The sequence below is a fragment of the Peromyscus maniculatus genome, chromosome 15 (assembly GCF_049852395.1).
Source record: "Peromyscus maniculatus bairdii isolate BWxNUB_F1_BW_parent chromosome 15, HU_Pman_BW_mat_3.1, whole genome shotgun sequence".
NCBI classification, from domain to species: Eukaryota; Metazoa; Chordata; class Mammalia; order Rodentia; family Cricetidae; genus Peromyscus; species Peromyscus maniculatus.
In genome coordinates, this window is record NC_134866.1 from 60,951,577 (window position 1) to 60,977,103 (window position 25,527).

General features: G+C 43.1%; 1 protein-coding gene across 1 annotated transcript in view; it reads right to left on the bottom strand.

Annotated features, from left to right (window-relative positions):
- Positions 1-25,527, bottom strand: part of Adgrv1 (adhesion G protein-coupled receptor V1) — a 541,812-nt gene that overhangs the window by 296,004 nt on the left and 220,281 nt on the right. The window contains exons 73-78 of the mRNA XM_076552019.1: positions 23,843-23,978; positions 21,438-22,657; positions 17,509-17,626; positions 16,274-16,445; positions 5,443-5,685; positions 449-856 (exon numbers count right to left, since the gene is read on the bottom strand). Of these exons, the coding sequence (XP_076408134.1) occupies positions 449-856; positions 5,443-5,685; positions 16,274-16,445; positions 17,509-17,626; positions 21,438-22,657; positions 23,843-23,978 (2,297 nt within the window). The remainder of the gene's footprint in view (positions 1-448; positions 857-5,442; positions 5,686-16,273; positions 16,446-17,508; positions 17,627-21,437; positions 22,658-23,842; positions 23,979-25,527) is intronic.

Consider the following 25,527-nt stretch of genomic DNA (forward strand, 5'->3'; position numbering starts at 1 on the left):
CAAATCCTTGTTAGTTTCCAGTAAGGGCAGAGCAGAGGAATGACTGCTCGTGCTTCATGCATGAAAGGATTAATATAGGTTATAGTCCAGTCTGAGTCTTCTTATGAACTCCAAAGACTAATGAGCAAATGGAAAAAAAAAAACCCATCAGTCTCTGGTGGGTCAGGAAGGACCTATTGGCTCTAGCATCTGCTGCTTTTCAAACTCTGGTTGGATTCTGGCTGCAGCAGGTTACTCATGGTTCTCCAACTTAGGAGCAAGGATGCCAAAGAGGCCTTGCTCAGTGAAAGTACAGTGGCAGGTGGGACGGATTCCACTCTCAAGTTCAGAGATTATATTTTATCCTAATGTCATAGTAATGGGAGTGACAAGCAGACGTGGTATCTGCGCTGATTTGGGCTTTTGACCTCTCCCTGAGCCGTGTCTCACAGCTGCCAGGATGCCCTACCTTTTGCATTACGTGCATCACAGCACTGAGCTGCTCGTCCGTGCTCTCTGTGGCCACTCTAGCGTTGAGGTTGTGCAGCACTCTGTTGAGAACGTCTTCGTGGAGGGGCTGGTGGAGCTGGTCTGCAAGCCCCCAGAGAGCTTGTGAATCCACATCAGAGACAAGAGTGACGTTGGCAGTCCCATACACTTTATCAATCCTGGCACCACCTTTTGGGTCAAAAAGCACAATCTGGAAGCGTTTAGGAAATGCACTGAAAGACGCGCTCTCCGGTGTCAAGACCACTTCCAGCACGGCACTTCTCTGGCCAGGCTCAAAGACCAGTGTGCCTTCTGTTCTCACAAAATCCTTTCCAGAAACAGCCGGGGATATGAGAACACGACCGACTGTCTCAGCACGCCTCAACTCCTGAAAATTCAACCGAGACAGGAGAATGAGACCACGGCGCCTCTAATGTTATCCTAAATCATTCTAATTCTTGAACAAACACCCCCCCCCCCGTCTTTTCAGTCAGCTAACGGGCGGTAACTACACCGCCACTAAACACGGGCTTCACACTTTTCCTCACTTCACTGAGCCACAGAGATGACGAGGGCAGGGGCGGGGCTCGGCACTGAAACGAATCAAGGGAAAGAACTAGAAATGAAATGGCACCGTTGTCTAGAAAAGAATCTTCAGGTATGCACACAGCAAATGCTGGAAAACTAAACATGGGGGTGGAGAGGAAATATTTGTGTTGTAATCTCTCCTAGAAATTTAGGGGCAGAGAGATCTGAGAGCAAAAATTGGGAAGGGGGAGAAGGAATTGGATCATTCTTAACCTCCAGTATGGAGATGTGCTATTGGATTTGGTTTTCTAAGTAATACACATCTACCTTTTCAAATTATAGTTGTCGCAGAGGTTTTAGAAAGTTCAGGATGAAAACTTTAGCCAAGGAAAAGCCAAAATAGTGTGTCTTTACTTAGTACTGACTAGGGATTAGATTCCTAGTATAGTTCAGCATGTATACTGGGATGCAGAATTGATGAGCATAATACCTACACTCCCAGAACCCATGGTTCTGGCAGAGGACACGCAGTACGAAACTATGTAATTAATGGTATGTTGCTACATGGATTTCTATGAAAGGAACTAAGACAAAGTGGAGACAGAGACACAGGGGGTGTTAAGGGCACAATTACAAACAAGGCTGGACATGGAATCTCAACAGAGGCCTCATTAAAGGACTGCCTACATGCTAACCCCAGGAGACAGATTCTAGATCTAAGGAGAAAAATTCCAAGCAATGAAAATAGCAATTTCAAGGCCTTGTGGTAGGAACAACCCTATAAAATGATAGGAGGAACTAGAAGGCCAGTATGAAGGGAAGGAGCAGAGTTTCCTCTGTCCCTTCATTCTGCTCCTGGGATTATCCAGTTTATTATAGTTAGTGTATTTCCATGCATAGAATTCCTGTTTGCTGTTCATGTGTCCTCTACTAACTGTCCAAGAGTTCCTCTTTCCTTATTGACACACTTCTTTTTTTCACTTGTTTACTTATTAAAGCATTTTGTGGTGCCTGTGTTATAATTTCATTGAGTCTTTCTCATATTAGGCTCATCTTACTCCTGGCATCTATTTATTATTATTTTCCATTCCATTTTAGATCATCCCTATTCTTGATATGACAGATAACTATTAACCTGTTGTATCTTATCTCACGAGTCTCTGGATATTGTTTATTCTTTATCATTTTTTTTCTGGCTTCTTTTGACACTGCTATGACCAAAGAAAGAAAACTACTGTCTCATTCCTGAGAGGTCAAGGGCAGTTTTCCTCACTGGTTTCTGGAGACACTGGAGGGAAAGAAGAATTGTCTTTATTGTTAGGTGGAGTGAGATCTTGCCAATAAAACCACCTCCACAGATATCTGCTGGCTAAGGGATGTGTGAGAATTTCTCCACAGCCATCCAGTGTTCTCCACTAAAACTGTGTCAGTGCTGGGGACTTTTACTATCAGACAACAGGCAAAGCCCGACTCTACATTAGGTCCTCGGACCCAGTGTGCAGAGACTGGGGCTCCTGGAAAGGCTATGAATCTACACACACACATACACACACACACACACACACACACACACACACACTCACACACACACACACACACACTCACACACACACAGACACACACACACTCACAGACACACACACACATACACACACACTCACACACACTCACACACACATATACACACTCACACACACTCACACACACACGCACACACACACACAGACACACACACACACACACTCACACACTTTGCTGCTGTGGATATAGTTGAGGTAAAGTCTTTCTGGCATGCTGACTAGAGGATACACAGATTTTCAGCTAAAAGCTTTCTGTCTTGCTCAGCTGTCCCTCGCTGTCCCTTGCACTAGAGAGCCTCTCTACAGGGGTTTTCAGTCCTTGCACGGCAGATAGCATATCTGTATGGGGTTTTCCTGCTCTTGCGCTATAGACATTGTATCTGTATGGGGAATTTGTTCTTTGCACTACAAACAGCATATCTATATATTCTTTAGCTTTTTATTTTCCTATTAGTGAGTCCATATGGCAAGTTCTTCAGCTCAAAATCTCGGATATGAGGCAAAAAGAGAACTGTGGAACTTATCTCTTCATGTACCATTTGGGGCCCAAATCCCTACTATCTGTTTGGTCCCCTGTGGTTTCAGAGTTACCAAATATAATTTTATACATAATTCCCAGTACTCAGCAGTAAAAAGCATATCTACTCCATCTTCCCAGAAACAAAATCCACATTTATAGGAAAAGCTTCAGGTGCCAGTTTTCACTTCCATGTTAAAATGGTTAACACAGCGTTGGTATCCCAGGACTGAGTCTGTAAGCGCAGGCAGTGTGTATAGTAACTGGAATAAGAGTTGTGTCTGCATAGATAGATAGACAGACAGACAGACAGACAGACAGACAGACAGACAGACAGATAGATAGATAGATAGATAGATAGATAGATAGAGATAGAGATGATGTAGATATAGATATAGATCCATCCAGCTCTTGACTCTTCACGTCCTTCATCTGGGCATGTGAGCTTGTTCATAAGGTGCCTCAAGTATCTTCATTATACATTCTTATCTCTAGTTTCCCCTTGTCTATTCTACAGATTCATGCCTTAATAGTGAAATATTTCCTGGGAGAAGTATGAGCATAAAGCACACATTTTTCTCACTTTTCTTTCTGTCATAACCATGCTAAAGGAAACACTAAAATATCAACATGGATGCTTCCCTCTGTGTTTGTAGTACTATAAGACTATATAAAATAGTTTATTTTTAGGGTCTCACACAGCAGAATTGTCTCCTGTTAGCTGATCTCTCCTATCAAGTTTCCAGGGTAGCTCCCCACCCATGATTCTAAATCTACCCTACTCTATTACACTAGCACACTACTTCACACTAGCCACACCACATCACACTAGCCACACCACATCACACTAGCCACACCACATCACACTAGCCACACCACATCACACTAGTCACACCACATCACACTAGCCACACCACATCACATTAGCCACACCACATCACACTAGCCACACCACATCACACTAGATACACCACATCACACTAGCCACACCACATCACACTAGACACACCGCATCACACTAGACACACCACCTCACACTAGCCACACCACATCACACTAGCCACACTACATCACACTAGCCACACTACATCACACTAGCCACACCACATCACACTAGCCACATCACATCACACTAGACACACCACATCACACTAGACACACCACATCACACTAGACACACCACATCACACTAGACACACCACATCATCACACTAGCCAGACTACATCACACTAGACACACCACATCACACTAGCCACACTACATCACATCAGCCACATCACATCACAATAGCCACACCACATCACACTAGCCACACTACATCACACTAGACACACCACATCACACTAGCCACACTACATCACTCTAGCCACACTACATCACATCAGCCACACCACATCACACTAGACACACCACATCACACTAGACACACCACATCACACTAGACACACCACATCACACTAGACACACCACATCACACTAGACACACCACATCACACTAGCCACACCATAAAGAATGTTTAATAGACTTGGAGGCCTAGATTGCCAGATCTGGAGTCTTAAAATGGGGTAAATCACAACACTGTGCACAATTCTAGTGTCCTATTTGTTGAACTTCCAGAACTACAAAAATAAAAGAGAAAAACCCAGAGGGCTAAAGTGGGTGAGCTGTAATCGCACAAAGCATGCTTCAAGCAGAATGGATAACACATGTTTATTAGGTTGTTTTGTTGTTGTTGTTGTTTCCTTACTATATTAGAATTTCTCTGGTGAAACAACGTAACAAAAAACCCATTACTAGCTGCTGAAAAGGTGCATGAGCACATAGGCTCTGTCTCAGTGTCCCTCTTCCAGACCTCCACAAACCCAGCTAGTCCTTCACCAGGCACATGAAAGGAAGGAAGGGCAGAGAGTGCAGACACCCAAGGCCAGTGCTGTGCAAAACACAATCTCAGTCAGTATTGAAGGATCTGAAGGAAGCAATCACAACTATCTTGGACACAAGGTGTAGGCAATGTCTGCTTTCTGCTCACGTTCCAAGGAGCACAGTGGAGGAAGCGCTGTGCTAAGACCCCAGCGATGTGACAGAGCAGAAAAACGTGACACCTGGCGTCGGACAACCAGCTCTGCCAAACAGAGCAATCAAAACAGAACACGGTCATTTTAAAGCCCGATTTCCTAGTGATGAGCGAAAAGCTGACCGGATGTAATGATAAAACAACATATTAAATAAACAGCAAGTTGTCACGGTATCCTCGGAAAATACTGTTTAGATTTGATTATTTAGATTATTGATGTTCTTCACGGATGGAAAGAATCTGAAGATACATGGCTTTACTTTTCATGCCTACCTGGGTACTGAAGTGGACAGACACCATCCTTCCTGTCCCAGAGTCTCTGGCCACCTGCAAACTGATCAAAGTAGCCTTCTTATGAGCCACTGCCAGCCGAGAACCCACAGAGAAGGAGAGGAGACTCTGAGGGGCGTCAGTCTTGGGAACTTTAATCCGAGCGAATCTGGCGCTGTCGTTTATTGCTGCCCCAGCAGTGACGTCATACAGTTCCACAAAAAAATGCACTTCAACTTGAAGCACCTGAGAGCGACGAAAAGAAAGACTTCACTACTACATATAGACTCCTATTTTTACATATTTCTGTCATTCAGACATGCTATAGCTCATCTGCAGCATTATGGAAGTGAATATATGCATGTATTCACATACTTACACATATGTGTATGTAATTACAAAGAACACAGAGGCTATTAACTTGAGAGTCGAGGGGAACACAAGGGGTGGAGGGAGCAGAAGTGATATAATTCTATTTCAATTAAAAAGAAATAAAACTTGACACATTTTATATAATTGCAGGACTAAATTTTCATATTAAATCACTATGGCAACTATTCTTTTTTATTAACATAATTTTTTATTGACTCTTTGGGAATTTCACATTCTGCACTCCAGTCACATTTATTTTCTAGTTCTTCCATGTCTGCCCACCACCCTTGTATCCTCCCTCCACAAAAGACAATTTTAAAACAGAAAAATAATAAAAAAGAAAGAGAAAACACTTCCCTCCTCCATCTTTGCCACTCTCCATCACACATTCATCTTTTGTAAGTGGCCTTGGGAGCTGCAGTGTGCTACACAGTATTCTCTTTTGAGTTGCTGGTCCAGTTCAAGGCCTCGGGCTTCTGGTACACCATCAATATTGGACCCTCATAGAAACTTCTCTTGGATATAGCACTATTGCCCCAGTTATAGGGATCCTACAGCTGTTTCCACAGGACTGGCCCCTCCGTGGACACAGCAGATCGTAGATGGGGTGTAGGTGTTAGACTGGGCTGTGGGAGCCCACAAAAGCTTCCTAGTGAGATCTGAGCTTGCATTAGGGGATGGCTTGACCATGTGCATGGTCACCAGGTCTGGGATGGTCTGCACTTGGCTGTGCTGGGGGGAGGTCTTTTGCTCCACCCCTTTACATTCCTTTAAAAGCTGTTTAGAAGAGACAGAGGGGCTGATGGGTTTGGACCCAGGCCCTCCCGAGGCTATCCTGTGTTTCTAACTGTCTCTCTCCTCTACAGTTCTATCTACATATTTTTCATTTCCCCCTGCTCAAGATTATCCTGGGAGGAAAAGTGGAGGCAGGTCTCCCTCGGTGGGCCAGCTCAAGGCCTTGGGTATGGGCCCATAGCTGAATTGGTAGGCCCAGCCTCCACCAGGACCATCCTCCTTAGGCAACAATCAGTTTAGACCAGTTTTCCCTAGCCCAAGCCATCGGGGATGGTGAGGCGTGGGGCCATCTCTTCCAAACATGGCCACTAGCTGCAGCTCAGGCCTAGATGTCACCATGGCCTTGGGTGGCAGTGCAGGTCCCTCAGATTAGTAAGGCCCAGGGGCAATACGGCCCTCAGACTCAGGCATCCATATGGTCTTCAATGGTAACATGGGCCATGGTCATCAACACAGACTCCAGCTGCAGTAGAGTCCAGACATGGCCCTCGGCGGCGGCAGCACAGACCCAGACATCACATGGCTCCAGATGGCAGCGCAGACTGCCCGTACCAGCCTGTTTCTCACCGTCATCTCTCACGTTCCTCACAGTTCGGCTTCCCTCCACAGCACATGGACTGCTCCACTTTTCCTTCTCTTCCATTCCTCCATACCTGGGGCACCCACTCACCCCGGCTGCTTGGTGCCTGACTTTTTTTTTTTTTCACTTCTTTCTTTAAAACTACATTTTCTTATAGTGAGTGTCTCTCTGGAAGATAAATGTCTGTGGTAGTTTGAATAAGAATGCCCCCCACGGGCTCATATATTTGAAAGAATTAGAAGGATTAGGAGGCGTGGTCTTGGTGGAGGACGTGTGTCACTAGAGGTGGGTTTTGAGGTTTCAGAAGCCCATGCTAGGCCCAGGCTTTTTCTTTCTGTCTACAGATCAGAATGTTGCACTCAGCTCCTGCTCCAGTATCTGCCTGCCTGCCACCACGCTCCCACCATGAGGGTAATGGACTGAACCCCTGAAATGTAAGCCCCCCAGTAAAACGCTTTCTTTCATAATTTTATCTGCTGAGTAATACTCCATTGTATAAATGTACCCTATTTTCTTTATCCATTCTTCGGTTGAGGGGCATGTAGGTTGTTTCCAGGTTCTGGCTATTATGAATAATGCTGCTATGAACATAGTTGAGGAGAAGGAGGTGAGGAAGGGATTGGGGGAAGGAGAGGGAGGGAGAACTGTGGTTGTTGTGTACAATGAAAAAAAAACTAAAATAAAAAATATGTTAAAAAACAGTTGCCTTGATCATCTTCACAGCAATAGAACCTTGACAAAGGCAAGGTCCAAAGATAATGTACTTAAACTCAATAAGCAAGTGATATATAAATAAAATGTATTCACACAACCAGATAGTTAAAAACCAATAAAAGCAATAAACTATTCAAATATTTTTCAAAATAGGTAGATCTCAAAATATGGCAATAAGAGATAACATCAGGCTTGATAAAGATTGCATAATTATATACCTATATATGTTACCCAAGTACAAAAATAAAAATGATACAATGTTTACTCCATGTAGTCAAAAGACATTTGCATAAATATTCAAAACTCAAACAAAACGTCACACATGACAGCAGTCGTCTCAACACTGCAGAGTGTGGAGCCGAATAACTCTGGAGATCGCAAGAAAAAAAATGGGGGAAGAATTCAACTTCATAAGACCTACTTATTCACAGTTCCTTTTGAGACAGGGTCTCATGTAGCACAGGCTTGAACTCAGTGGGTTTGCAGGGATAACCTTGAATTCCTGACCTTGCTTCTGCTCTGCTTCTCGAGTGCTAGGATCACAGGTGTGTACCGAGATGTCCAGCTTCCATGGTGTGAGGGATCAAACCCAGGGCTTCGTTTGTACTAGGTGACCACTCTGTCTTCTGAGCTACAACTTCAGCCCAAGATTGTTTTTAAGGTTTTAAAATTTGAAACAAGTACAAGGATATTTGGTAACAAACTCTGCAATTGCATATAATTTTCCAAAAACATTGTATCAAATCAAAATTAACTCTGTTCATGCTCCACCCTGTTTTTCTCCCTGAAATCACTCATTTTCTGAAGCCTGAATTACTCATTATAACACATTGTCAATCGCCTGTTATTACACATGATTTATTCTTGCAAGGTGAAATCTGAAATGCTCAGCCGTGTTGCTGGCATCCTGACATCCTAAAAGTGACGTGATGTGTCTTCAGCTGCACGTGTCACTGCCTCACGGTACATTAGGCATATTTTTATCACCAGCAAGAGCCTAATCCATCATTAGTTTTGTTGATCATTTAAATGATAATCATGATATCATGAAACAGAACATCAAATCCTTCAGTATAATCCAAAAAAAAAGTTCCATCTTAGTCATAAAGTAAACGTTCTTAATCTCATTTTCGGTGTCTAAAGAAATGTGTTTGGCTACCCAGCAGCACCTACTGTTCTCTGCTTCTGCTGATACGCTGTCAGTAAAAGCTGGAATGTGGGAGTAAGTGTACTCTTTCCACTTAGAGAAGCTATAGCTGCCGGATGCAAGAGGCTGGAGCAGTGGGGAAGGGAAGGACAACTGTATTCAAGAGTTAATGTTCCCTGCTGGCCGGGGGACTCCAACTCACAAGAGGCCCTGTGAACTGAGGATCTGGGCACATGAAGTGCCAACAGACACTCTTGTCTTTATTTTTCCAGTAAAATATTCCTTTTCATTGTGATGATGATTAGAACATTACTTAACCACTTACTGTCAAAAGAACATGTTGCAGTCTAAGGAAAGCACTGGCTGGAAGTTGAGTGGTACAGATGGGTGCCTACATATAATTAGAGCAGAGACAAAGGGAATCTTCCGTCAGACAATGAAATGCTCTGTTCAAACAACGTGCCTGAACTCTATTGAGAAACAGGACTTAGAGATCATATCGGAACCTCTCCAGACTCCCAAACATGATGGGAGACCTCTCATGAACCCGTTGCATGTGGAACTGCAACGGCCCCTTTCCGAGAGAGGCAGCTTGCACCCCAGGGTGGCCGTTTGCCCTAGCTAGTATAAAATTCCTCTCTCTGGGCTCAGAACTGCTCAGAAGCAGCAAAGTCAAAACAAAACAATACCTTACCTAAATTCTTTTCTAAAGGAAATTTGCACCAATGTCTAAATGCCTCATTTAGTTTAAACAGATTTAGTGGGGTAAGAGTGTGCCTGCTGTCTTAGTTTTTTCCCCCCTGGTGTTATAATAAATTAACTTGAGAAAAGCAACTTGAGGATGTAAGGGGTTATTGGCTCACAATTCCAGGTTACAGTCTGTCATTGTGATGGAGTCAAGAAGGTAAGAACTCGAAGCAGCTAGGGACATTACATCCACAGTCAGGGGTAGAGAGCATGAATTAGTGCATGCATGAATTATCGTATGCATGAATGAGTGCATGCATGAATTAGTGCATGCATGAATGAATGCATGCATGAATTAGCGCATGCATGAATTAGTGCATGCACACTGGGCGTAGGGCCTTCTGTCATTTTCACTCAGTCTAGAGACCAGCCTACAAAATGGTACTGCTCACATTCCAGGTGGTTCTCTCTTCCTCAGTTAACACAATTAAGAAAACCCCTCACAGGCACGCCTACATGCCAATCTAATCTAGACAACTGCTCATTGAGACCCCTTTCTAAGGTCATACACTGTGTCAAGTGAACAGTCACAACTCTCCTACTTCCCGAGCTAATCCTTATTTTGTTAATAGAGAACCATGAGATAAATCATCTGGGAAAGGATGAATTAACTAAAATTCAAAAGATGGGTTCTAACCTGTCCAAGAAATTGATTAGGTAAGTCAGTTAAATTCTTCCTAACTTGAAAATGAAAAGTACTGAATAAGTGAGATGTTGACAACAGGAAAAAAAATGGAGTAATAAGTTTTAAAGTTGAGGATCAAGAAACTAGACCAAGGGAGACGCCACTTTAATCTGTGTGTCCCTCTATAGACAGATGTGTTTCTGTGTGTGTGCAATATTGTAAACCTCCATTAGTGTTGATGCAGCTTCTGCAGACGTCTGGACTCCCTCAGGCTCCAGGCCCACCCCTTCTTAGCAATAGTACCATCAATCATCTCTTAGGGTCAATTCCTTGCCAAGAACCATGCTAATAACCTGCATTTGTTATCATCACATTCACTCTTCCTAAATAGCCCTTTTATTAACCCCTTTAAACCTCAGAGGCTGATCAAGGCTAAACAACCTACCCAGCATTACCTAACTAATTACTGGACAAACTAAGATTTGAACCAAGGACTTCTGTCATCAGAGCTAAAACTCTGAACCGCCTACCATGTGGACTGCTGAACAAGATTAAAACCATTTCTCTGGCAACAACTGCAGACTGTTCTTAGGGCCAAAGGTTAGGACTAATTGTATTTGTCCGTGGGCACATCCACACAGGCTCTCAAACCTCATCACAAAAAAATCACGGCTGCTGGTTCCTGGCATATACTGCTAGTTCTCAGTTTATGAGAACTAGAAAGAATCCAAACCTGGGGAGCCAAACCCATTTTAAATAATAACATTCGTGAAAACACAGAGAAGGTTATAGTGCTTTATTGTTTCCATCTTCTTCAGAACACAGTCGTATTCGCCTCCTTTTACTCCTGAGATAGGGTCTAACACTCAGGCTGGCCCCAGACTTGCATTCCGCATGCCTCAGTCTCGGGAGCACTACAATTAAAGATCTGTGTCTCCACGTTCAGCTTTTCCTTGGTTTAAATTTTCTTTGACTGAAATAAGAACATGCTATCCTTGCCTACGACTTGCCATTTCATAGCTGGGAAGACGATGGAGACTACTATCTTTCTTACCTATCTAAAACATTTAAATGTGGTCTCTCGGCGTTACTCTAGTTAAGAGAGCGGTCCTCAACCTTCCTAGAGGTGCAGCCCTTTAGCGCAGTTCCTCATGCTGTGGTGAGCCCCAGCCACAACATTATTGAAAAACTGCTACTGTAATTTTGCTACTGTTATGAATTGTGATATAAGTATCTGTGTTTTTAGATGGTTTTAGGTGACCCCTGTTAAAAAATAGTTCAACCCATGGAGGAGTTGAGACCCACAGGTTGGGAACCATTGAGTTAGGAGAAAGGCTATATGCAGTTCGAGTTCTCTGAATCATCTGCAACATTGTGTCACCCCTGAAAAGAGGACAAGCACAGAGCAGCCAATCTCTGCTTAACTTACCAGCCGTTTCACATTCCTGTCTTCCTCCCTTTCAGTTTGTGGGCACAGCCAGGAAAAGTTAGAAGGATGAATGGGATTTAAGTGTTTTCAAGTACAGTACACGAGCTAGCGTTCTGAATCATGAGGAATGAGCTTCTTAGTGCCAGGGAGACACAGTGTTATGTTAGCAGCTGGGGAAAACCTCACTGAAGCAAGGTGAAATGCATTACAGCACGGGAAATAATAAAACAGAGAGTTCTAGATTTGTAAAAACAGTATTTGGCCGGTGTTGGTGGCGCACGCCTGTAATCCCAGCACTCAGGAGGCAGAGCCAGGTGGATCTCTGTGAGTTCGAGGCCAGCCTGGGCTACCAAGTGAGCTCCAGGAAAGGTGCAAAGATACACAGAGAAACCCTGTCTCAAAAAACCAAAAAAAACAACAACAGTATTTGTAGCTCTAATATAACTGAATCAGCCATAGTAGCCGGGCATCTGCTCAAAACCACCTCACTTGTAATTCATAAACATCAATCTCTAAAATGCTTTCTGATCAAACAATTTTTTGAACCTTGGGTAATAGTTGAATAAATATATTAGATTAAGAAAAATTAGAGCCAGGCGGTGGTAGTGTACACCTTTAATCCCAGCACTCGGGAGGCAGAGCCAGGAGGATCTCTGTGAGTTCGAAGCCAGTCTGGTCTACAGAGTGAGTTCCAGGATAGACTCCAAAGCTACACAGAGAAACCCTGTCTCAAAAAACCAAAAAAAAAAAAAAAAAAAAGAAAAAAAGAAAAAGAAAGAAAGAAAGAAAAAGAAAAATTAGGATGACTCTGAAATATGAAACCATTATAAAGTAATGCAAAGACAAAAGCTAATGATATGTTTAGTAGCCATAAGATAATAATTTAATTTTTTAAAAATCTACAGCTTAGTAAGCAGTTAAAAATTAGTTAAAAAAGAAACTACAGTAATATGAAAATTTTAAAGTATAAAAAAAATAGTTGTGGGTGCTGGTGAGATAACTCAGCAAGTAGAGACACTGGCCACACAGGCCTGGCAAGCTGAGTTCCACGTTTGGAACCCAGTGAAAAGGTCAGAAATAGAGAGACTCCATTCTCTGACTTCCAGGTTAGTAGAGTGGCATGTGCCCCCTAATCATTCAGACATACAGCAATAACAAATAAAAATTTTAAAAGTTGTGTGGCATCAATGAATACTTACTGTTTTATTAATGTTAATATGTAGAATATAAATATGGATACATTGAGGACTTCTGTTAAACATGTGTTCACTTATTATGAAACAGTCATCACAAATACAGTATGTATTCATTTATATGTGGATATTAGCTGCTAAATCAATGATAACCAAGGTATAATCCACAGAACCACGGAGATTACATATAGATAAGGTACTAGGCAGACAGGTAGAGCTCCCTAGGAAACGGAACTAGAATATTTATGGACAGATCAGGACAGGGGTGACTGGGAGAATCAAGTGGAAAGGGGAAGAGAAGAGGGGATGAGGGAGAGAATACAGGGAGGAACAGTTAAAATTAGGAGCCAATATGGAAGAAGTTTCCGTGTGTGTGTGTGTGTGTGTGTGTGTGTGTGTGTGTGTGTGTGTATACATGCATACATACACACACACACATATATGAAAACAACCTAAATGACACTGCCATATAACAGGGGAGACAGAGCAACTGGACATCTCTTGCCACCATATAAAGCTTCCAGTACTAGGAATGTGTTACAACTAGTTGAGTTGTTGGCCAAAGGGGTATGTCCCATGCAATCCCCCAAATAACCAATGCTGTCGCCAAGACTCATCAACTGGTTATAAGGCCCCATTGTTGATAACCACACCTACACAACTCATTGAACATGAAAAAACCTAGCTGGTGCCTACATAATCTTCACCTTTACGTTCCAGCATCTTTGGTACAAAAAGGTGCTCTGCACACTCCAAAGGAGGAATGGAAATACCAACCCAGTGGTGTCCTACCTGCAAGATATGCTCGTCAACAGTGGCACAAAGCCTGCAGAAACCACAAACCTGTATCTGATTTGACTTAAGGCTCACTCCACAAGATGAAATCCATTCCCAACACTGCTGGGTGACCAAGAACCTGAAACTAGACAGCCACAGCTAGACAATACACAGAGAGTGAAAGTCCTCGGAGCACTCAGCCCTAAATGGGATGCTTCCATCCAGTCCCTCCCCTTAGGGACCAGGGAGCCCTGCAGACTAGGAGGCTGAAAGAGTGTAAGAGCCGGAAGGGATGGAGGACACCAAGGAAACAAGCCTTCGAAATCAACAGGACCAATGCACATCTGAACTAACAGAGACTGGGGTAGCTTGCACAGAGCCTGCACAGCTCTGCACCCACTGGGCTCCCAGAGCTGAAAGGAGAAATGGATACATACACCCATCCCTGACCCGGAAGCAATCCATAATTGATAACCCCTTGCAAATGTGTAGCTTTCCCCAAGGGAGTCTCGCTGGGGAAACAAACTACTCTTAAGGGGAGGCTGCGCGTCCAGCAGTAGATTTTTTTTCACTTTTTATGTTACAGGTCTTTGTGTATATATTATGGCTTTCAGTTTTATATTTTTATGGGATTCTTGAGTGTGAGAATGAGTGTGTATCTGTTTCTTGTGTCTTTTCTTGAACCCTTTTTCTTCTGTTTGTTTTGTTTTATTCTGTTGTGTTAGTTTTTGTCCTATATTTTATATTATTATATTATGTTATTATTTTCCCTTAGACGCCTGTTGGTTTTCTAATGAGAGAGAGAGAGAATGGGAGGGGTGGATTTGCAAGGGAGAGGAGGAGAAGGAGCTGGGAGGAGGAGACAGAGAGGAAAGTGTAGTCAGGATGTATTTTGTGAGAAGAGAATCTATTTTCAATAAAAAGAAAAATTAAAAAAATAAACTCTTCATTGCTCTTTCTGCATTTAAGTAGTTAGGGCTTAATAAGAAGACTGCATATAAAGGTTTATTTCTAGGAAAAACAAAAACTATACCAAAAGTAGGCATGAGTGGTTAGCGCCCGTGATGCAAAGGCGAAGGGCCGCGATGAGGCCAGCGGCTGCGATGAGGCCAGCGGCTGCGATGAGGCCAGCGGCTGTCCTTAACACAACGGAACACTTGGGGTGAAGAGGAGCAGCTGCTCTCCCACCCTCCAGGCTGCCCTGCTAGATACGAGGAGACAGAAAAGCAACCTCCCACTGCAGAAGTTCTAACAGGACCTAGAAACTTTGCTGGCACTGCAAAGTTTAAAGAATAAATTATTCTGGGGAGAAACAGGGGTACTGAGAAAATTACCCTCGAAGGCATGAATTAATAAAAAATATCGTCCTGTACCAAGTGGATTTCTTGATCAGCACTTCTCATATGAAACAGCTAGAGGCCGGAACTCGGTCTCACAACCCACGAAAAGCAAAGAGGCAATTACCAAGGGCACGCAAGCTTCAGTGATCAGTGACAAGTGGTCCTTCTCAGTTTCAGAACAGAAATTGCACAAAACAGGAAAATATGTACGGAGGCAGCCTTAGACAAGATTAGTAAAATTATGACGGCAATTCTCTAAAGGTGAAAAACCAAGGAGAGCAATGAAAGACTGAAATCTACAGTGATGCTATCTTAAAACAGGCTTGAGCATCATGAGCAGCTTCAAGGCAGGTGTAGCTGTGTGTGCTTCCTCTGCTGTATAACGTTTGCGGCTCATGCAAAGAAGCCATCATGCTTTTGAACATTCATGTCATAATCTGGTGGCCAGGCTTTTATCAGATATTTTAATTTAATAAATATGCAGCCAAGAATAAACAGTTCTGGGTGTACTTTAGGCATTTAAGCATTAAAATCCCCAGAGGAGTCGATAGAAGAACAGCTACCGGTGATTATTGAACACCCTGTTAGCTCAGTTGGGTCGCTGTGCCTAAGACCACTTGAATGATGCAGACTGTCTTGGCAGCGGGGTCAGTGTCTGCCTCCCAGAGCCATGTGCAGCCCGACCCAGTGCTCCTATATCTGAGCATGTACCAAGCAGGCTTTCTGTGCCTGTTCTTATAAATCAGAACTACACTACCCAAGAATCTGTGAAAGAGAATAAAGATCCCTCATGTGTAAACGGAAGAAGAAACAAGTTTTTGAATGCAATAAGAGCAAAGCTGTAAATAGTCGGAGTCAGTTAGAGATCCTAATCTGGCTGACACGCGGCGAGCCACTGGGCCATAGGGGCCCTAGAAAGGGCGAGAAATAGAAACACAGAAAACACTCTCACCAAAAATTGACGATGGCATAAATTTTATCTCTTAAATCTCTGGTCTAAAAAAGAGGTTTTGACATTATGGCTAGACATAATTACCACCTAATGTGTAAGTTTCAATAATAATGCTCTGCGGTGAATAATTCTAAAGAAATGGTTGGCTGTCCATAGCACTTACCTTCTCCGGATTGAGCTCAAGGTGGATAAAGCATCTTGTTTGACCCACTCTGCAAGTTGTGACCCCTGCCACAAACCGGAGCTCATCTGTTAGGTTTAGCCCCTCTTTCTGGAGAATGGTGGCTGTTTGGTTAAGTGTGACTCGCCAAAAGACCTGGACATCTTCGAAGGCCCTGTGCACAAAACAAGCCCATGCAATACAGTGACAGAGTGACTCACAAGCCTGGCAGATAGGCTAACTGTCCCTCCTCCTCGACAGAGTGACAGCACCTACTGTATGATAGACAATGCTGAGAGTGAGGAACGCTTCCAGGGGAGAAAAAGAAAACTACGACTCATGGTCTCCATGGTATTCTCTGACTACACACTGGTCAGTAATGAACTGACATTCAGTGAGGAATGTTAAGTAAAATTCTTTCTGTCCAATGTAACAAAAATGCACTAACAAAAGGCAGAGATAATCTCTGACCTCAAGTAAGTGGGTATTATTTGTTTTTTTTCCAATATTTTCTCTGGAGAAAGACACTACTCCTTTAAAAAAAAAAAAGCTATAATGATAACATTTAAAGGCAAACGATGTCCTACATTTTTACAGAATAGGCCACAGTGGAGGTATTAACCCATATGTATGTGCATGGACATACCAAGTACATATATGTACTGAACCCCCAAAGACTCACTACAAAATTCACCTGCAAGGAAAGCTCTGATACTCCCAGTATCCTAGGAGCTCAGTGGTTACAATCAGTCATCTCAGAGTGGTTATGATGATTGATTTGCATGGAATGCAAAACACAGTAGGCAATCCTGTTATGGTTCAAAACCCAATGTGTTAAGTAATAGCTGGAGAACAACAGTATCTCTCGGCTAGTGTGGTGCTTTGACCAGTAAAACACTGGCCATCCTAGCCTGACAACCCAAATTTAATCCCTTAGACCCATGGGAGAAGAAAAGTAACAACTGAAAGTTGTCCTCTGACCCAACCATACCATCATAGGGGCATGACTCCCACAGCACAAACAATAATAATAAATATATTTTTAATTAAAAGGATGCATTAATACTAAAAACCTAGCTGCAGAATAGCTTCTATCAACGTTCACTCTACCTTCATCATTCTGTATGAGTCTCAAGTTCTGTGTACAATTTCAGGATGTTATATCTACACCCTCACAGGCTTGTGCACACACACACACACACACACACACACACACACACACACACACACACACCTACCTGTTTGGCTGCCTTGTGATAACTAGGCGCTGTCTGCTCTTACCAGCTCCATCCCTCAGTTCCAGGCCTCTTTGGGACTCCTCACTGAAGCCTATGATGCCATTGTGGAGGTCACTCCCTGAAAAGGAAAATGGAAGGCTGTAACAGCCTGAGGGATTTATGAGCCTTCTAGTGCCACAGTCGTCTTGATAGCCCAGAGAGGATAAACGAGAAACTAACAAGTGGGAGGTGAGAGCTATGATTTTTTAGTAAGTTCTCAAACAGGACAAAACAAGATACATTAAGACAAGGCAAAAGCCCTCAGACCAAGGCTGGACACGATTTTCTAAGGAGACTCCACAGCACATTTCATAGCCATTGGCATTTACACCCCTCAGAACGCCAGCTCCACCACAGCAACAACTGTTTCTTGACAGCGCTGTCCCCGACAAGGAGAGTGGCAGCTCATGGCAGGCACTGAGTAAGTACTGTCCTGTAAGTGAACTGTGTATGTAAGTAAGCACCTTCCTGAGAACGCTGACAGCTGATGTCACACACTCACTTCTCTGCCCCAGAAAAAAATAAGAGAATGATTAAGCAAATCCTGAGCATCTGAGTGTTAGAAGTCCAGATCATAGGAGGTTATAGGAACCACTACACACACACACACACACACACACACACACACACACACACACACACACTCATTTTTTCTCTCTCTCTCTCACACACACATACACACACTCATTTTCTCTCTCTCTCTCTCTCACACACACACTCATTTTCTCTCTCTCACACACACACACACATACACACACTCATTTTCTCTCTCTCACACACACACACACTCATTTTCTCTCTCACACACACACACACACACATTTTCTCTCTCTCACACACACATACACACACATACACACACTCATTTTCTCTCTCTCTCACACACACATACACACACACTCATTTTCTCTCTCTCTCACACACACACACAAACACACACACTCATTTTCTCTCTCTCTCACACACATACACACACTCATTTTTTTCTCTCTCACACACACTCATTTTCTCTCTCACACACACACAGACACAAATACACACACTCATTTTCTCTCTCACACACACACACTCATTCTCTCTCTCTCTCTCTCTTTCTCACACACACACACACACACACACACACACACACACACACACACACACACACTCAGAGAAGCTTAAGCCGGGTCCAGCCTGGAGTCCAGAGCATGCTAACACAGTCCCTCGTGTTCACAAGCACATGAGTGAATGTAGATTAGGCAAGCATCTAAACTCGTGTACACGTTGTCCCATTCTGAGTGTCCCAGCCTTTCAACGTGATCCCAGAAGGAAAGGTCCTAAAGCAATCAGCCTGAAAAACAACCTGAGGTTGATCTCCCAGCTCTGAAGTGTAAGGAAACGTGGACACCACGTGTCATGGACATCCATGTGATGGGCTACATTTGTCCTCACTCTTCCTGTGTGCTTTTTTATCAGCAACATTTCAAACCTTCATTCATCAATGAATCATTACAATTGCATCTTAGCCGAGCATCAGAATATTACGTTAATTGTTTTCTCTTTTGTAACAACTGTTCCCTCCAAAGCATTGTTTCTCTTGTTTCTTGGCAGTTTAAGTTTCCTGTCTTCTTTTGTAGGGTGATAACAACTGATGGGGTCTACTTAAAATTCTCTATCACATCTACAATAAATTTGAGCTACATTTTTAGCAAGGTGATTCTGGACGTCCAATGTACCAGACAGATTTAGTACCTGGCTTATTTAAAGTGGGTTCTAACATCTAAATGTGAAAAGATTATGAAGACTGGTTGAAGATAAGAGGAATCAATAAAGTTAATGATCTAATTAAAACAGAAACATTATTAAGAGGAAAGGCCAGTTGTATGAAAGACAAGATGGAATATTCAGGCAGAATAAAAGAATAAAGGACCTAAAATAATGCAGTCATGTGGGACATGACGGGTGATGGTATCAGCTGTGCTACGACACATGATATCAATAGACTGGAGTCTACTGCATCCTATACACATGATGGAGAATCTGCTCAGCCGTTTGAGGGGTGCAAAGCTGATATGTGGGCAGGCTTTGGTGTGTCACATTGCCTGAGAAATGTAGAAGCAGATTCGTGCCAAATAACATCCTGATCACCAAAGAGCACTCTGTCAACAATCTAACCAGGACTCAAGTTCTCTCCATTATTCAGTAACTAATGGAGCACTGTTTGGAACAGTGAGGAACCTCCAGGAACTGTTTTTATTTCCACACTAATTGATAGATACTTTGGCTGTCAGCTGTGATCATATCTGAATGGCTGTAATAAAATATTTAAGCCATAGAAAGTGGGGGCAATACTTAATTCCAAATTAATTTTAGTAGAAATATACAAATTACATTAAGCCAATGTAACAAGCTTGCAGAAATGAATTAAAATTTACAATGTTCCAAATAAACTGTTGGATTAGGAATGGTATTAATTATAATTAGTGAAAATTTGTAGGGTAACATAAACAGGAGAAACACTATAAAGGAAGTTACTATGACATACTATGGGTGATTAAAATAGCATAAATACGAGGAAGCATCGTGCTCTAATGGTGAGTCCTGAGATCTAGTGCACAGCATGGGAGCAGTTAATACCATGGTATTGTACACTTTGAGATTGCTAAGAACAAACCTCAGATGATCTCACCACAGAAACATTAAGTATTTGAGATGATGTATAAGTTAGTTAGCTTGATTTAATGATCTGACTACTTATTCATAAATCACATCCCATGATATGAAAATAGATAACATACAGTCAAAATAGAACACAATCATGAAATGGCCTTGGTACTACTTTAGTTAGTTATTGGCAATCAGATCTGCTTTATCTAATGAAATATATATCCAGAGGCAAACTACAAGTTACCACCAAATCTAGATGTGTAACGAGCCCCTAAAATAACTAAAAATGTAAGCTATTGTTTCACGTGTGTGTATATGTGCAAATATGATGTACACACACATGTCATACGTGAGAGCGGGAGAGAGGCTGCAATACAATGACTGTTCATTTGCTTTTGATCAAAAGCAGCAGAAAAATTTAAACTATTGTAGCATAAATGTACAGGACTCTGTGTTTGCATGTGTGTATATACATATGCATACACATGTACATCATTCATGCATGCATACATATTTATGTGTGTGTATCCAACTAGCACAATGATTATATAAATTGTGTTGTGTCAAAAGCAATAAAAGATACTATTTTTATTTAATCCATAACAAATACAGGAAATTTCTTGATGATGACATCTTTCCTTGAGGACTGATTACTGAAAGTGGCTCAAATTTTAAAATAAGGTTCCAAAACAATATAAACAATCATATGTTTGGACATCAAAAACAGCATTTTTCTAGAAAAATAATGTGGATTTAAGGACTTTTCTCTATTATGTGAAACTACAGATTTACAGATCACCTACCTGACTCTTATCTATGTAACATCTATAATACGTTAAATTGTATCTAACCTCAAAACAACATGAACTCATGTTATGGTTCATTACTTTAGGAAGACAATTGGTTGTTGTTGCTGCTATTGTTATTTAGACAGGTCTCACAATATTTCCCTGGCTGACCTGGAACTCACTGTGTAGACCAGGCTGGTCTTGAACTTAGAGAGATCCGAGTGCCTCTGCCACCTGAGTGCTAGGATTAAGGGCGTGTGCCACCATGCCCATCCTAAAGGAAGACCATTTTTAATGAACTATTATGAGTGAGTCAAGTGTCTGTCTTAGGTTGAAGTTCAGACAGACTGCTCTTGTTGAAAACACGATGTTGTAAGTGCATACATCATCTCCGTCTGCTCTGCCATTACCTGTGATTGTAAGTGCATACATCATCTCCGTCTGCTCTGCCATTACCTGTGATAATGACTACAGCGAAGGCTGAAAACCCCATGTTGTCCTTTCCTCTCACAATCTGCGCTCCCCCTTGAGGGTCTGTGAGGAACACGTAGAAGAACTCCTGCCCCTCAGGCTCATCGTCATCCAGAATCTGAACCGATATTTTCCGTTCTCTTTCCCCATCCAGAAATGTAAGGGTGAGCTCCTGTTCTTCAAAGTCTTCTTCTTCGACTGCCCACGTTAGGTTGGCAACTCCATAGGCATCCTGAAAGGGCCACACACTTGGTTCCTTCTGAACACATCTTCCACCAAACGTCTTCGCTGTTACGCTGACATTGCCTGTGAGCCCACCAGTCCTCTGGATAAGGATTTCTGCGGTGCTTAATGTGCTGTTCGTCATTTCCTCTGCCACATAAACAGTGGGAGGTCCAAGGCTGAGTGTTCCGTAGACCGCAGCATGAGCAGTTTCTGGGGCCAAGTCAGGCTTCTCAGACACAGCGCCGTGAGTGGTGACAGGCTTCTCGGGGGTGACAGGCTTCTCGGGGGTGGCAGGCTTCTCGGGGGTGACAGGCTTCTCCGGGATGTCAGGCTTCTCGGGGGTGGCAGGCTTCTCGGGGGTGGCAGGCTTCTCGGGGGTGGCTAGCTTCTCAGGGGTGACAGGCACACCTGTTGCCTCTGTAACAGCGGCAAACATCTCAGTGCTGTATGGAATGGCAGTGACCCTGCTTGTGTTAGGGCGTGTGGTGGAACCAGTTTCTATAGCAGGAAGAGTGCTGTCAAGTGTCACCATCACTGCTGTTGTGGGGACACCCACTCCAGCTAGGTCGTCATTGTCCACTATGGTGACCACTGCAACACTGTAATCTGGATTTAGACGAGGTCTCCAATTCACATCGCCCTTTCTCGGGCCCCTACTTTCTACTGAAGTAAGATTAATGTAAAAAGTTTCTTCTCTCTCAGGAAGCTGATCATTAATAATGGTTATTTCAAAATCAGCCTCGGCTTGGAATCTCTGAAAAGAAAGTTCACCGTTCTGAACAGGCTCAAAGTCTTCCCAGGGCTTGGCACTTCCCGAGGTCGTCTTGTAGGAGACTGTAATCAGGTCACTGTTAAAACCGAACAGTCTTTGCACACGGATTCGGATCGTCTGGGCATCCTCCGACACTGTGATAGTTCTTGAACTAGGGGAAAACTGGAAGACTCCCATGGGTTCAATTTCAGCAGTAGTGAAACCTGGTCTGGAAAAGAAATTGAATCATAAGGACTGGTTTTAGCACAGGAATAGCACTATGGAGTTGTTCTATACTTGAAATGCTGCTCACTTGTGAGAATCACTCTAGAAATACTACGTTCCTTCAAACTCCAGACGACCTTCTTTATACACTGGAAGTAAAAGCTCAAGAGAGGCAGAGGCTGCAGCCACCGAGACAGGGCCAAGCAGCTTAGGGAAAGCGCACATCTGAGCGCCGATGTCCGTCACACGGGGACAACTGGACACATCATGCTAAGCACACAGTTGGTACTGGAGGCAGCAGGGCAGGCTTACAGAAATGGGGTAAGCACTGTAAACTTGTTTGTCATTAATGTTGTTAAAGACCTTTAAATTTGTCACCTGAGGTATTTTCTTTGGACAAATATTATTTTAAATGGGATATGTATAATCAAGCCACACTAAGCTCTACAGATAACCATTCCCCATTCACAAACATGTACGTAACCATTCTTGAACCTACACTAGTCCATTGCATAGTCCCTGTCTGTTATTATGGCAAAGCCCATCCCAAATAAGAGAAAAGCCAACTGTGTTTAGTTATCTGAAAATATACTGGGTTCCATATAAACAGTTATTACAGATAAATAGCAATGTAAATACAATTATACAGAAAGGAGCCACTGACTTCAACCAATAACTTCATTAGTTTACTGTGATTCTTTATGCATATTCTTTTTTTGTTTTGTTTTGTTTTTTGATATAGGGTTTCTCTGTGTAGTTTTAGTGCCTGTCCTGGATCTCAGATCTCACTCTGTAGACCAGGCTGGCCTCAAACTCACAGAGATCCACCTGGCTCTGCCTCCTGAGTGCTGGGTTTAAAGGCGTGTGCCACCACCATCCGGTCTTTTTTCTGCATATTCTTAAAGGTGTGGGGAAACAGGAGTTCACAGCTCCTCCACAGAGGACTTTGAAAACTGGAGACTGTGTCATTAGTGAAGCTGCAAGGCCAGCATCTGCTCTGAGGCTGGAGGGCAAGGCAGCTCACTGCAAGGCAGAAAGGTGGGGCCTCTATTGAAAGCACTCTCCGGTCTCTGGCTGCAAGCCACGCCTTGCTCCACACCAGAACTGCGGCGAAGCCCATGGTGCCTTGCTCAGGTCGGACTGAAGCACTGCAAATGATTCTTAGACGGTGAAGTTATCCTGGCCGTACCGAAGCTGAGCTCCGCCAGCACCGCTGCTCCTCAGGCCCGACAGGTGAAGGACAAAGGCCTCCGGCTGACCAGGGCGGGGAAACGCCCGCAGCGCCATCCCCTTCCTCCGTTCTCCGTGCAAAAAAGAAAGACTCCCTGGAAGAAGAATGACGCCAAAGTCACTTTCCACTTCTCTCTCGGGTCTCTTAAATCCTGTCCTATGTGCACGGGGGTTTCGCCAGCATGTAGGTCTGCGCACCATGTGTGTGCAGTGCCCACGGAGGCCACGGGAGGACACAGGATCCCCCGGGACCAGAGTCACAGATAGTTCTGAGCCATCTTGTGGGTGCTGGGGATGGAACCCAGGTCCTCTGGAAAAGCAGCCAGTACCCTTAACCACTGAGCCATCGGTCCTGACCAGTTGTGTTTCTTAAACTGGATTTTGATGCTAACACACATTTGATGCCGAAATGATCTCTTTTCCAAAATTTGACTTGGTTCCAAAAAGATAAAATGTTTAATAAAAGGAACAAGAAATAAATACATTTATAGAAATCTCCTGAGACCACACAGCCATTTTTCACTTCCTGCTTCCTTCCCTCCCCTTTCCCTTCTCCCTTCCTCCCCCCTTCTATTTCTTCCCTCTCCCTTCTCCTCCCTCTTTCTCTCCAATTACCTAATCCAGCACCAAAAAGAGAATGACCACAATGGGGTTAGGCAAGCTTTCCTCTAAGTTTGGTGTTGAGCTGTGGTAAAATTCTGGCCATAGCACTTTTTAAGAGCTTGATACCACAGGAATTTGAGGTAAAATATCACAATATGTGTATTTTACTTTAGATTACTTCAGAAGAAAATGTCATGAGTAAGAAAGATTACAAGTGTTAAGTCTAGTCCATGAGTTTAGGAATTATATTTATTATTCATTATATTTAAATGTTATTATAAAAGCTCAAAAGAGTAATCTACTTTATTTGAAGGTACATACATACTGTTTGTGAGTTCCTTGTTTGTGTAATAAAGTTATTCACTAAACAATTTAAAAAATTCACATGCAAGCACAGTCACATACAAACATATACATAAAGAACAAGATTCCTACATAGACTGTCAGAGCTTAATTGCACAGAGGCAGACATATCACCACACGTGACGGAAAGGATAGAAGACTAACAATAAGTAAGTGTGGAACAGGGGGCTGGAATGCAGGTAAGAAAGACAATAAAAGATCTTTAACTTAGGGATGAGCAAGAAGAAAACAAGGATCTCATTGGCTGACACATTAGATCTGGTTTCTGTGTGATGGATGTGAAACATGCTGCCCAAGGTAGCTCTGGTACCATGGCGTCACCCAGCGAAGCAGCAGACCAGTTTATTCTACACTGACTGATGCTTCTGCTGCCATGGCGGCTGACAGAGCCTTGCAGTCATTTCTGGAGTCTCTGTTTTATTCTCATCTTCTAAAGGGCTTCAGTGGTCATTCAGTTTCTTGGCTAAGTGAAACTTAGGGGAAATAATCATTCCATCTGAGGGACTGTGGATCTCAGCTCTTATATTGGAGTCTTGAGGTTTATGATTCACAGTAATATTTGCCTGGTGAGCAGGGAAATACCACAAATAAGGGGGCGGGTAGAAGATTCTGAGACAGAGATGAGTTGGTCACACCTGCCACCAGGGAAACTGCAGTGTGCTCTGTGCACCACAGCTG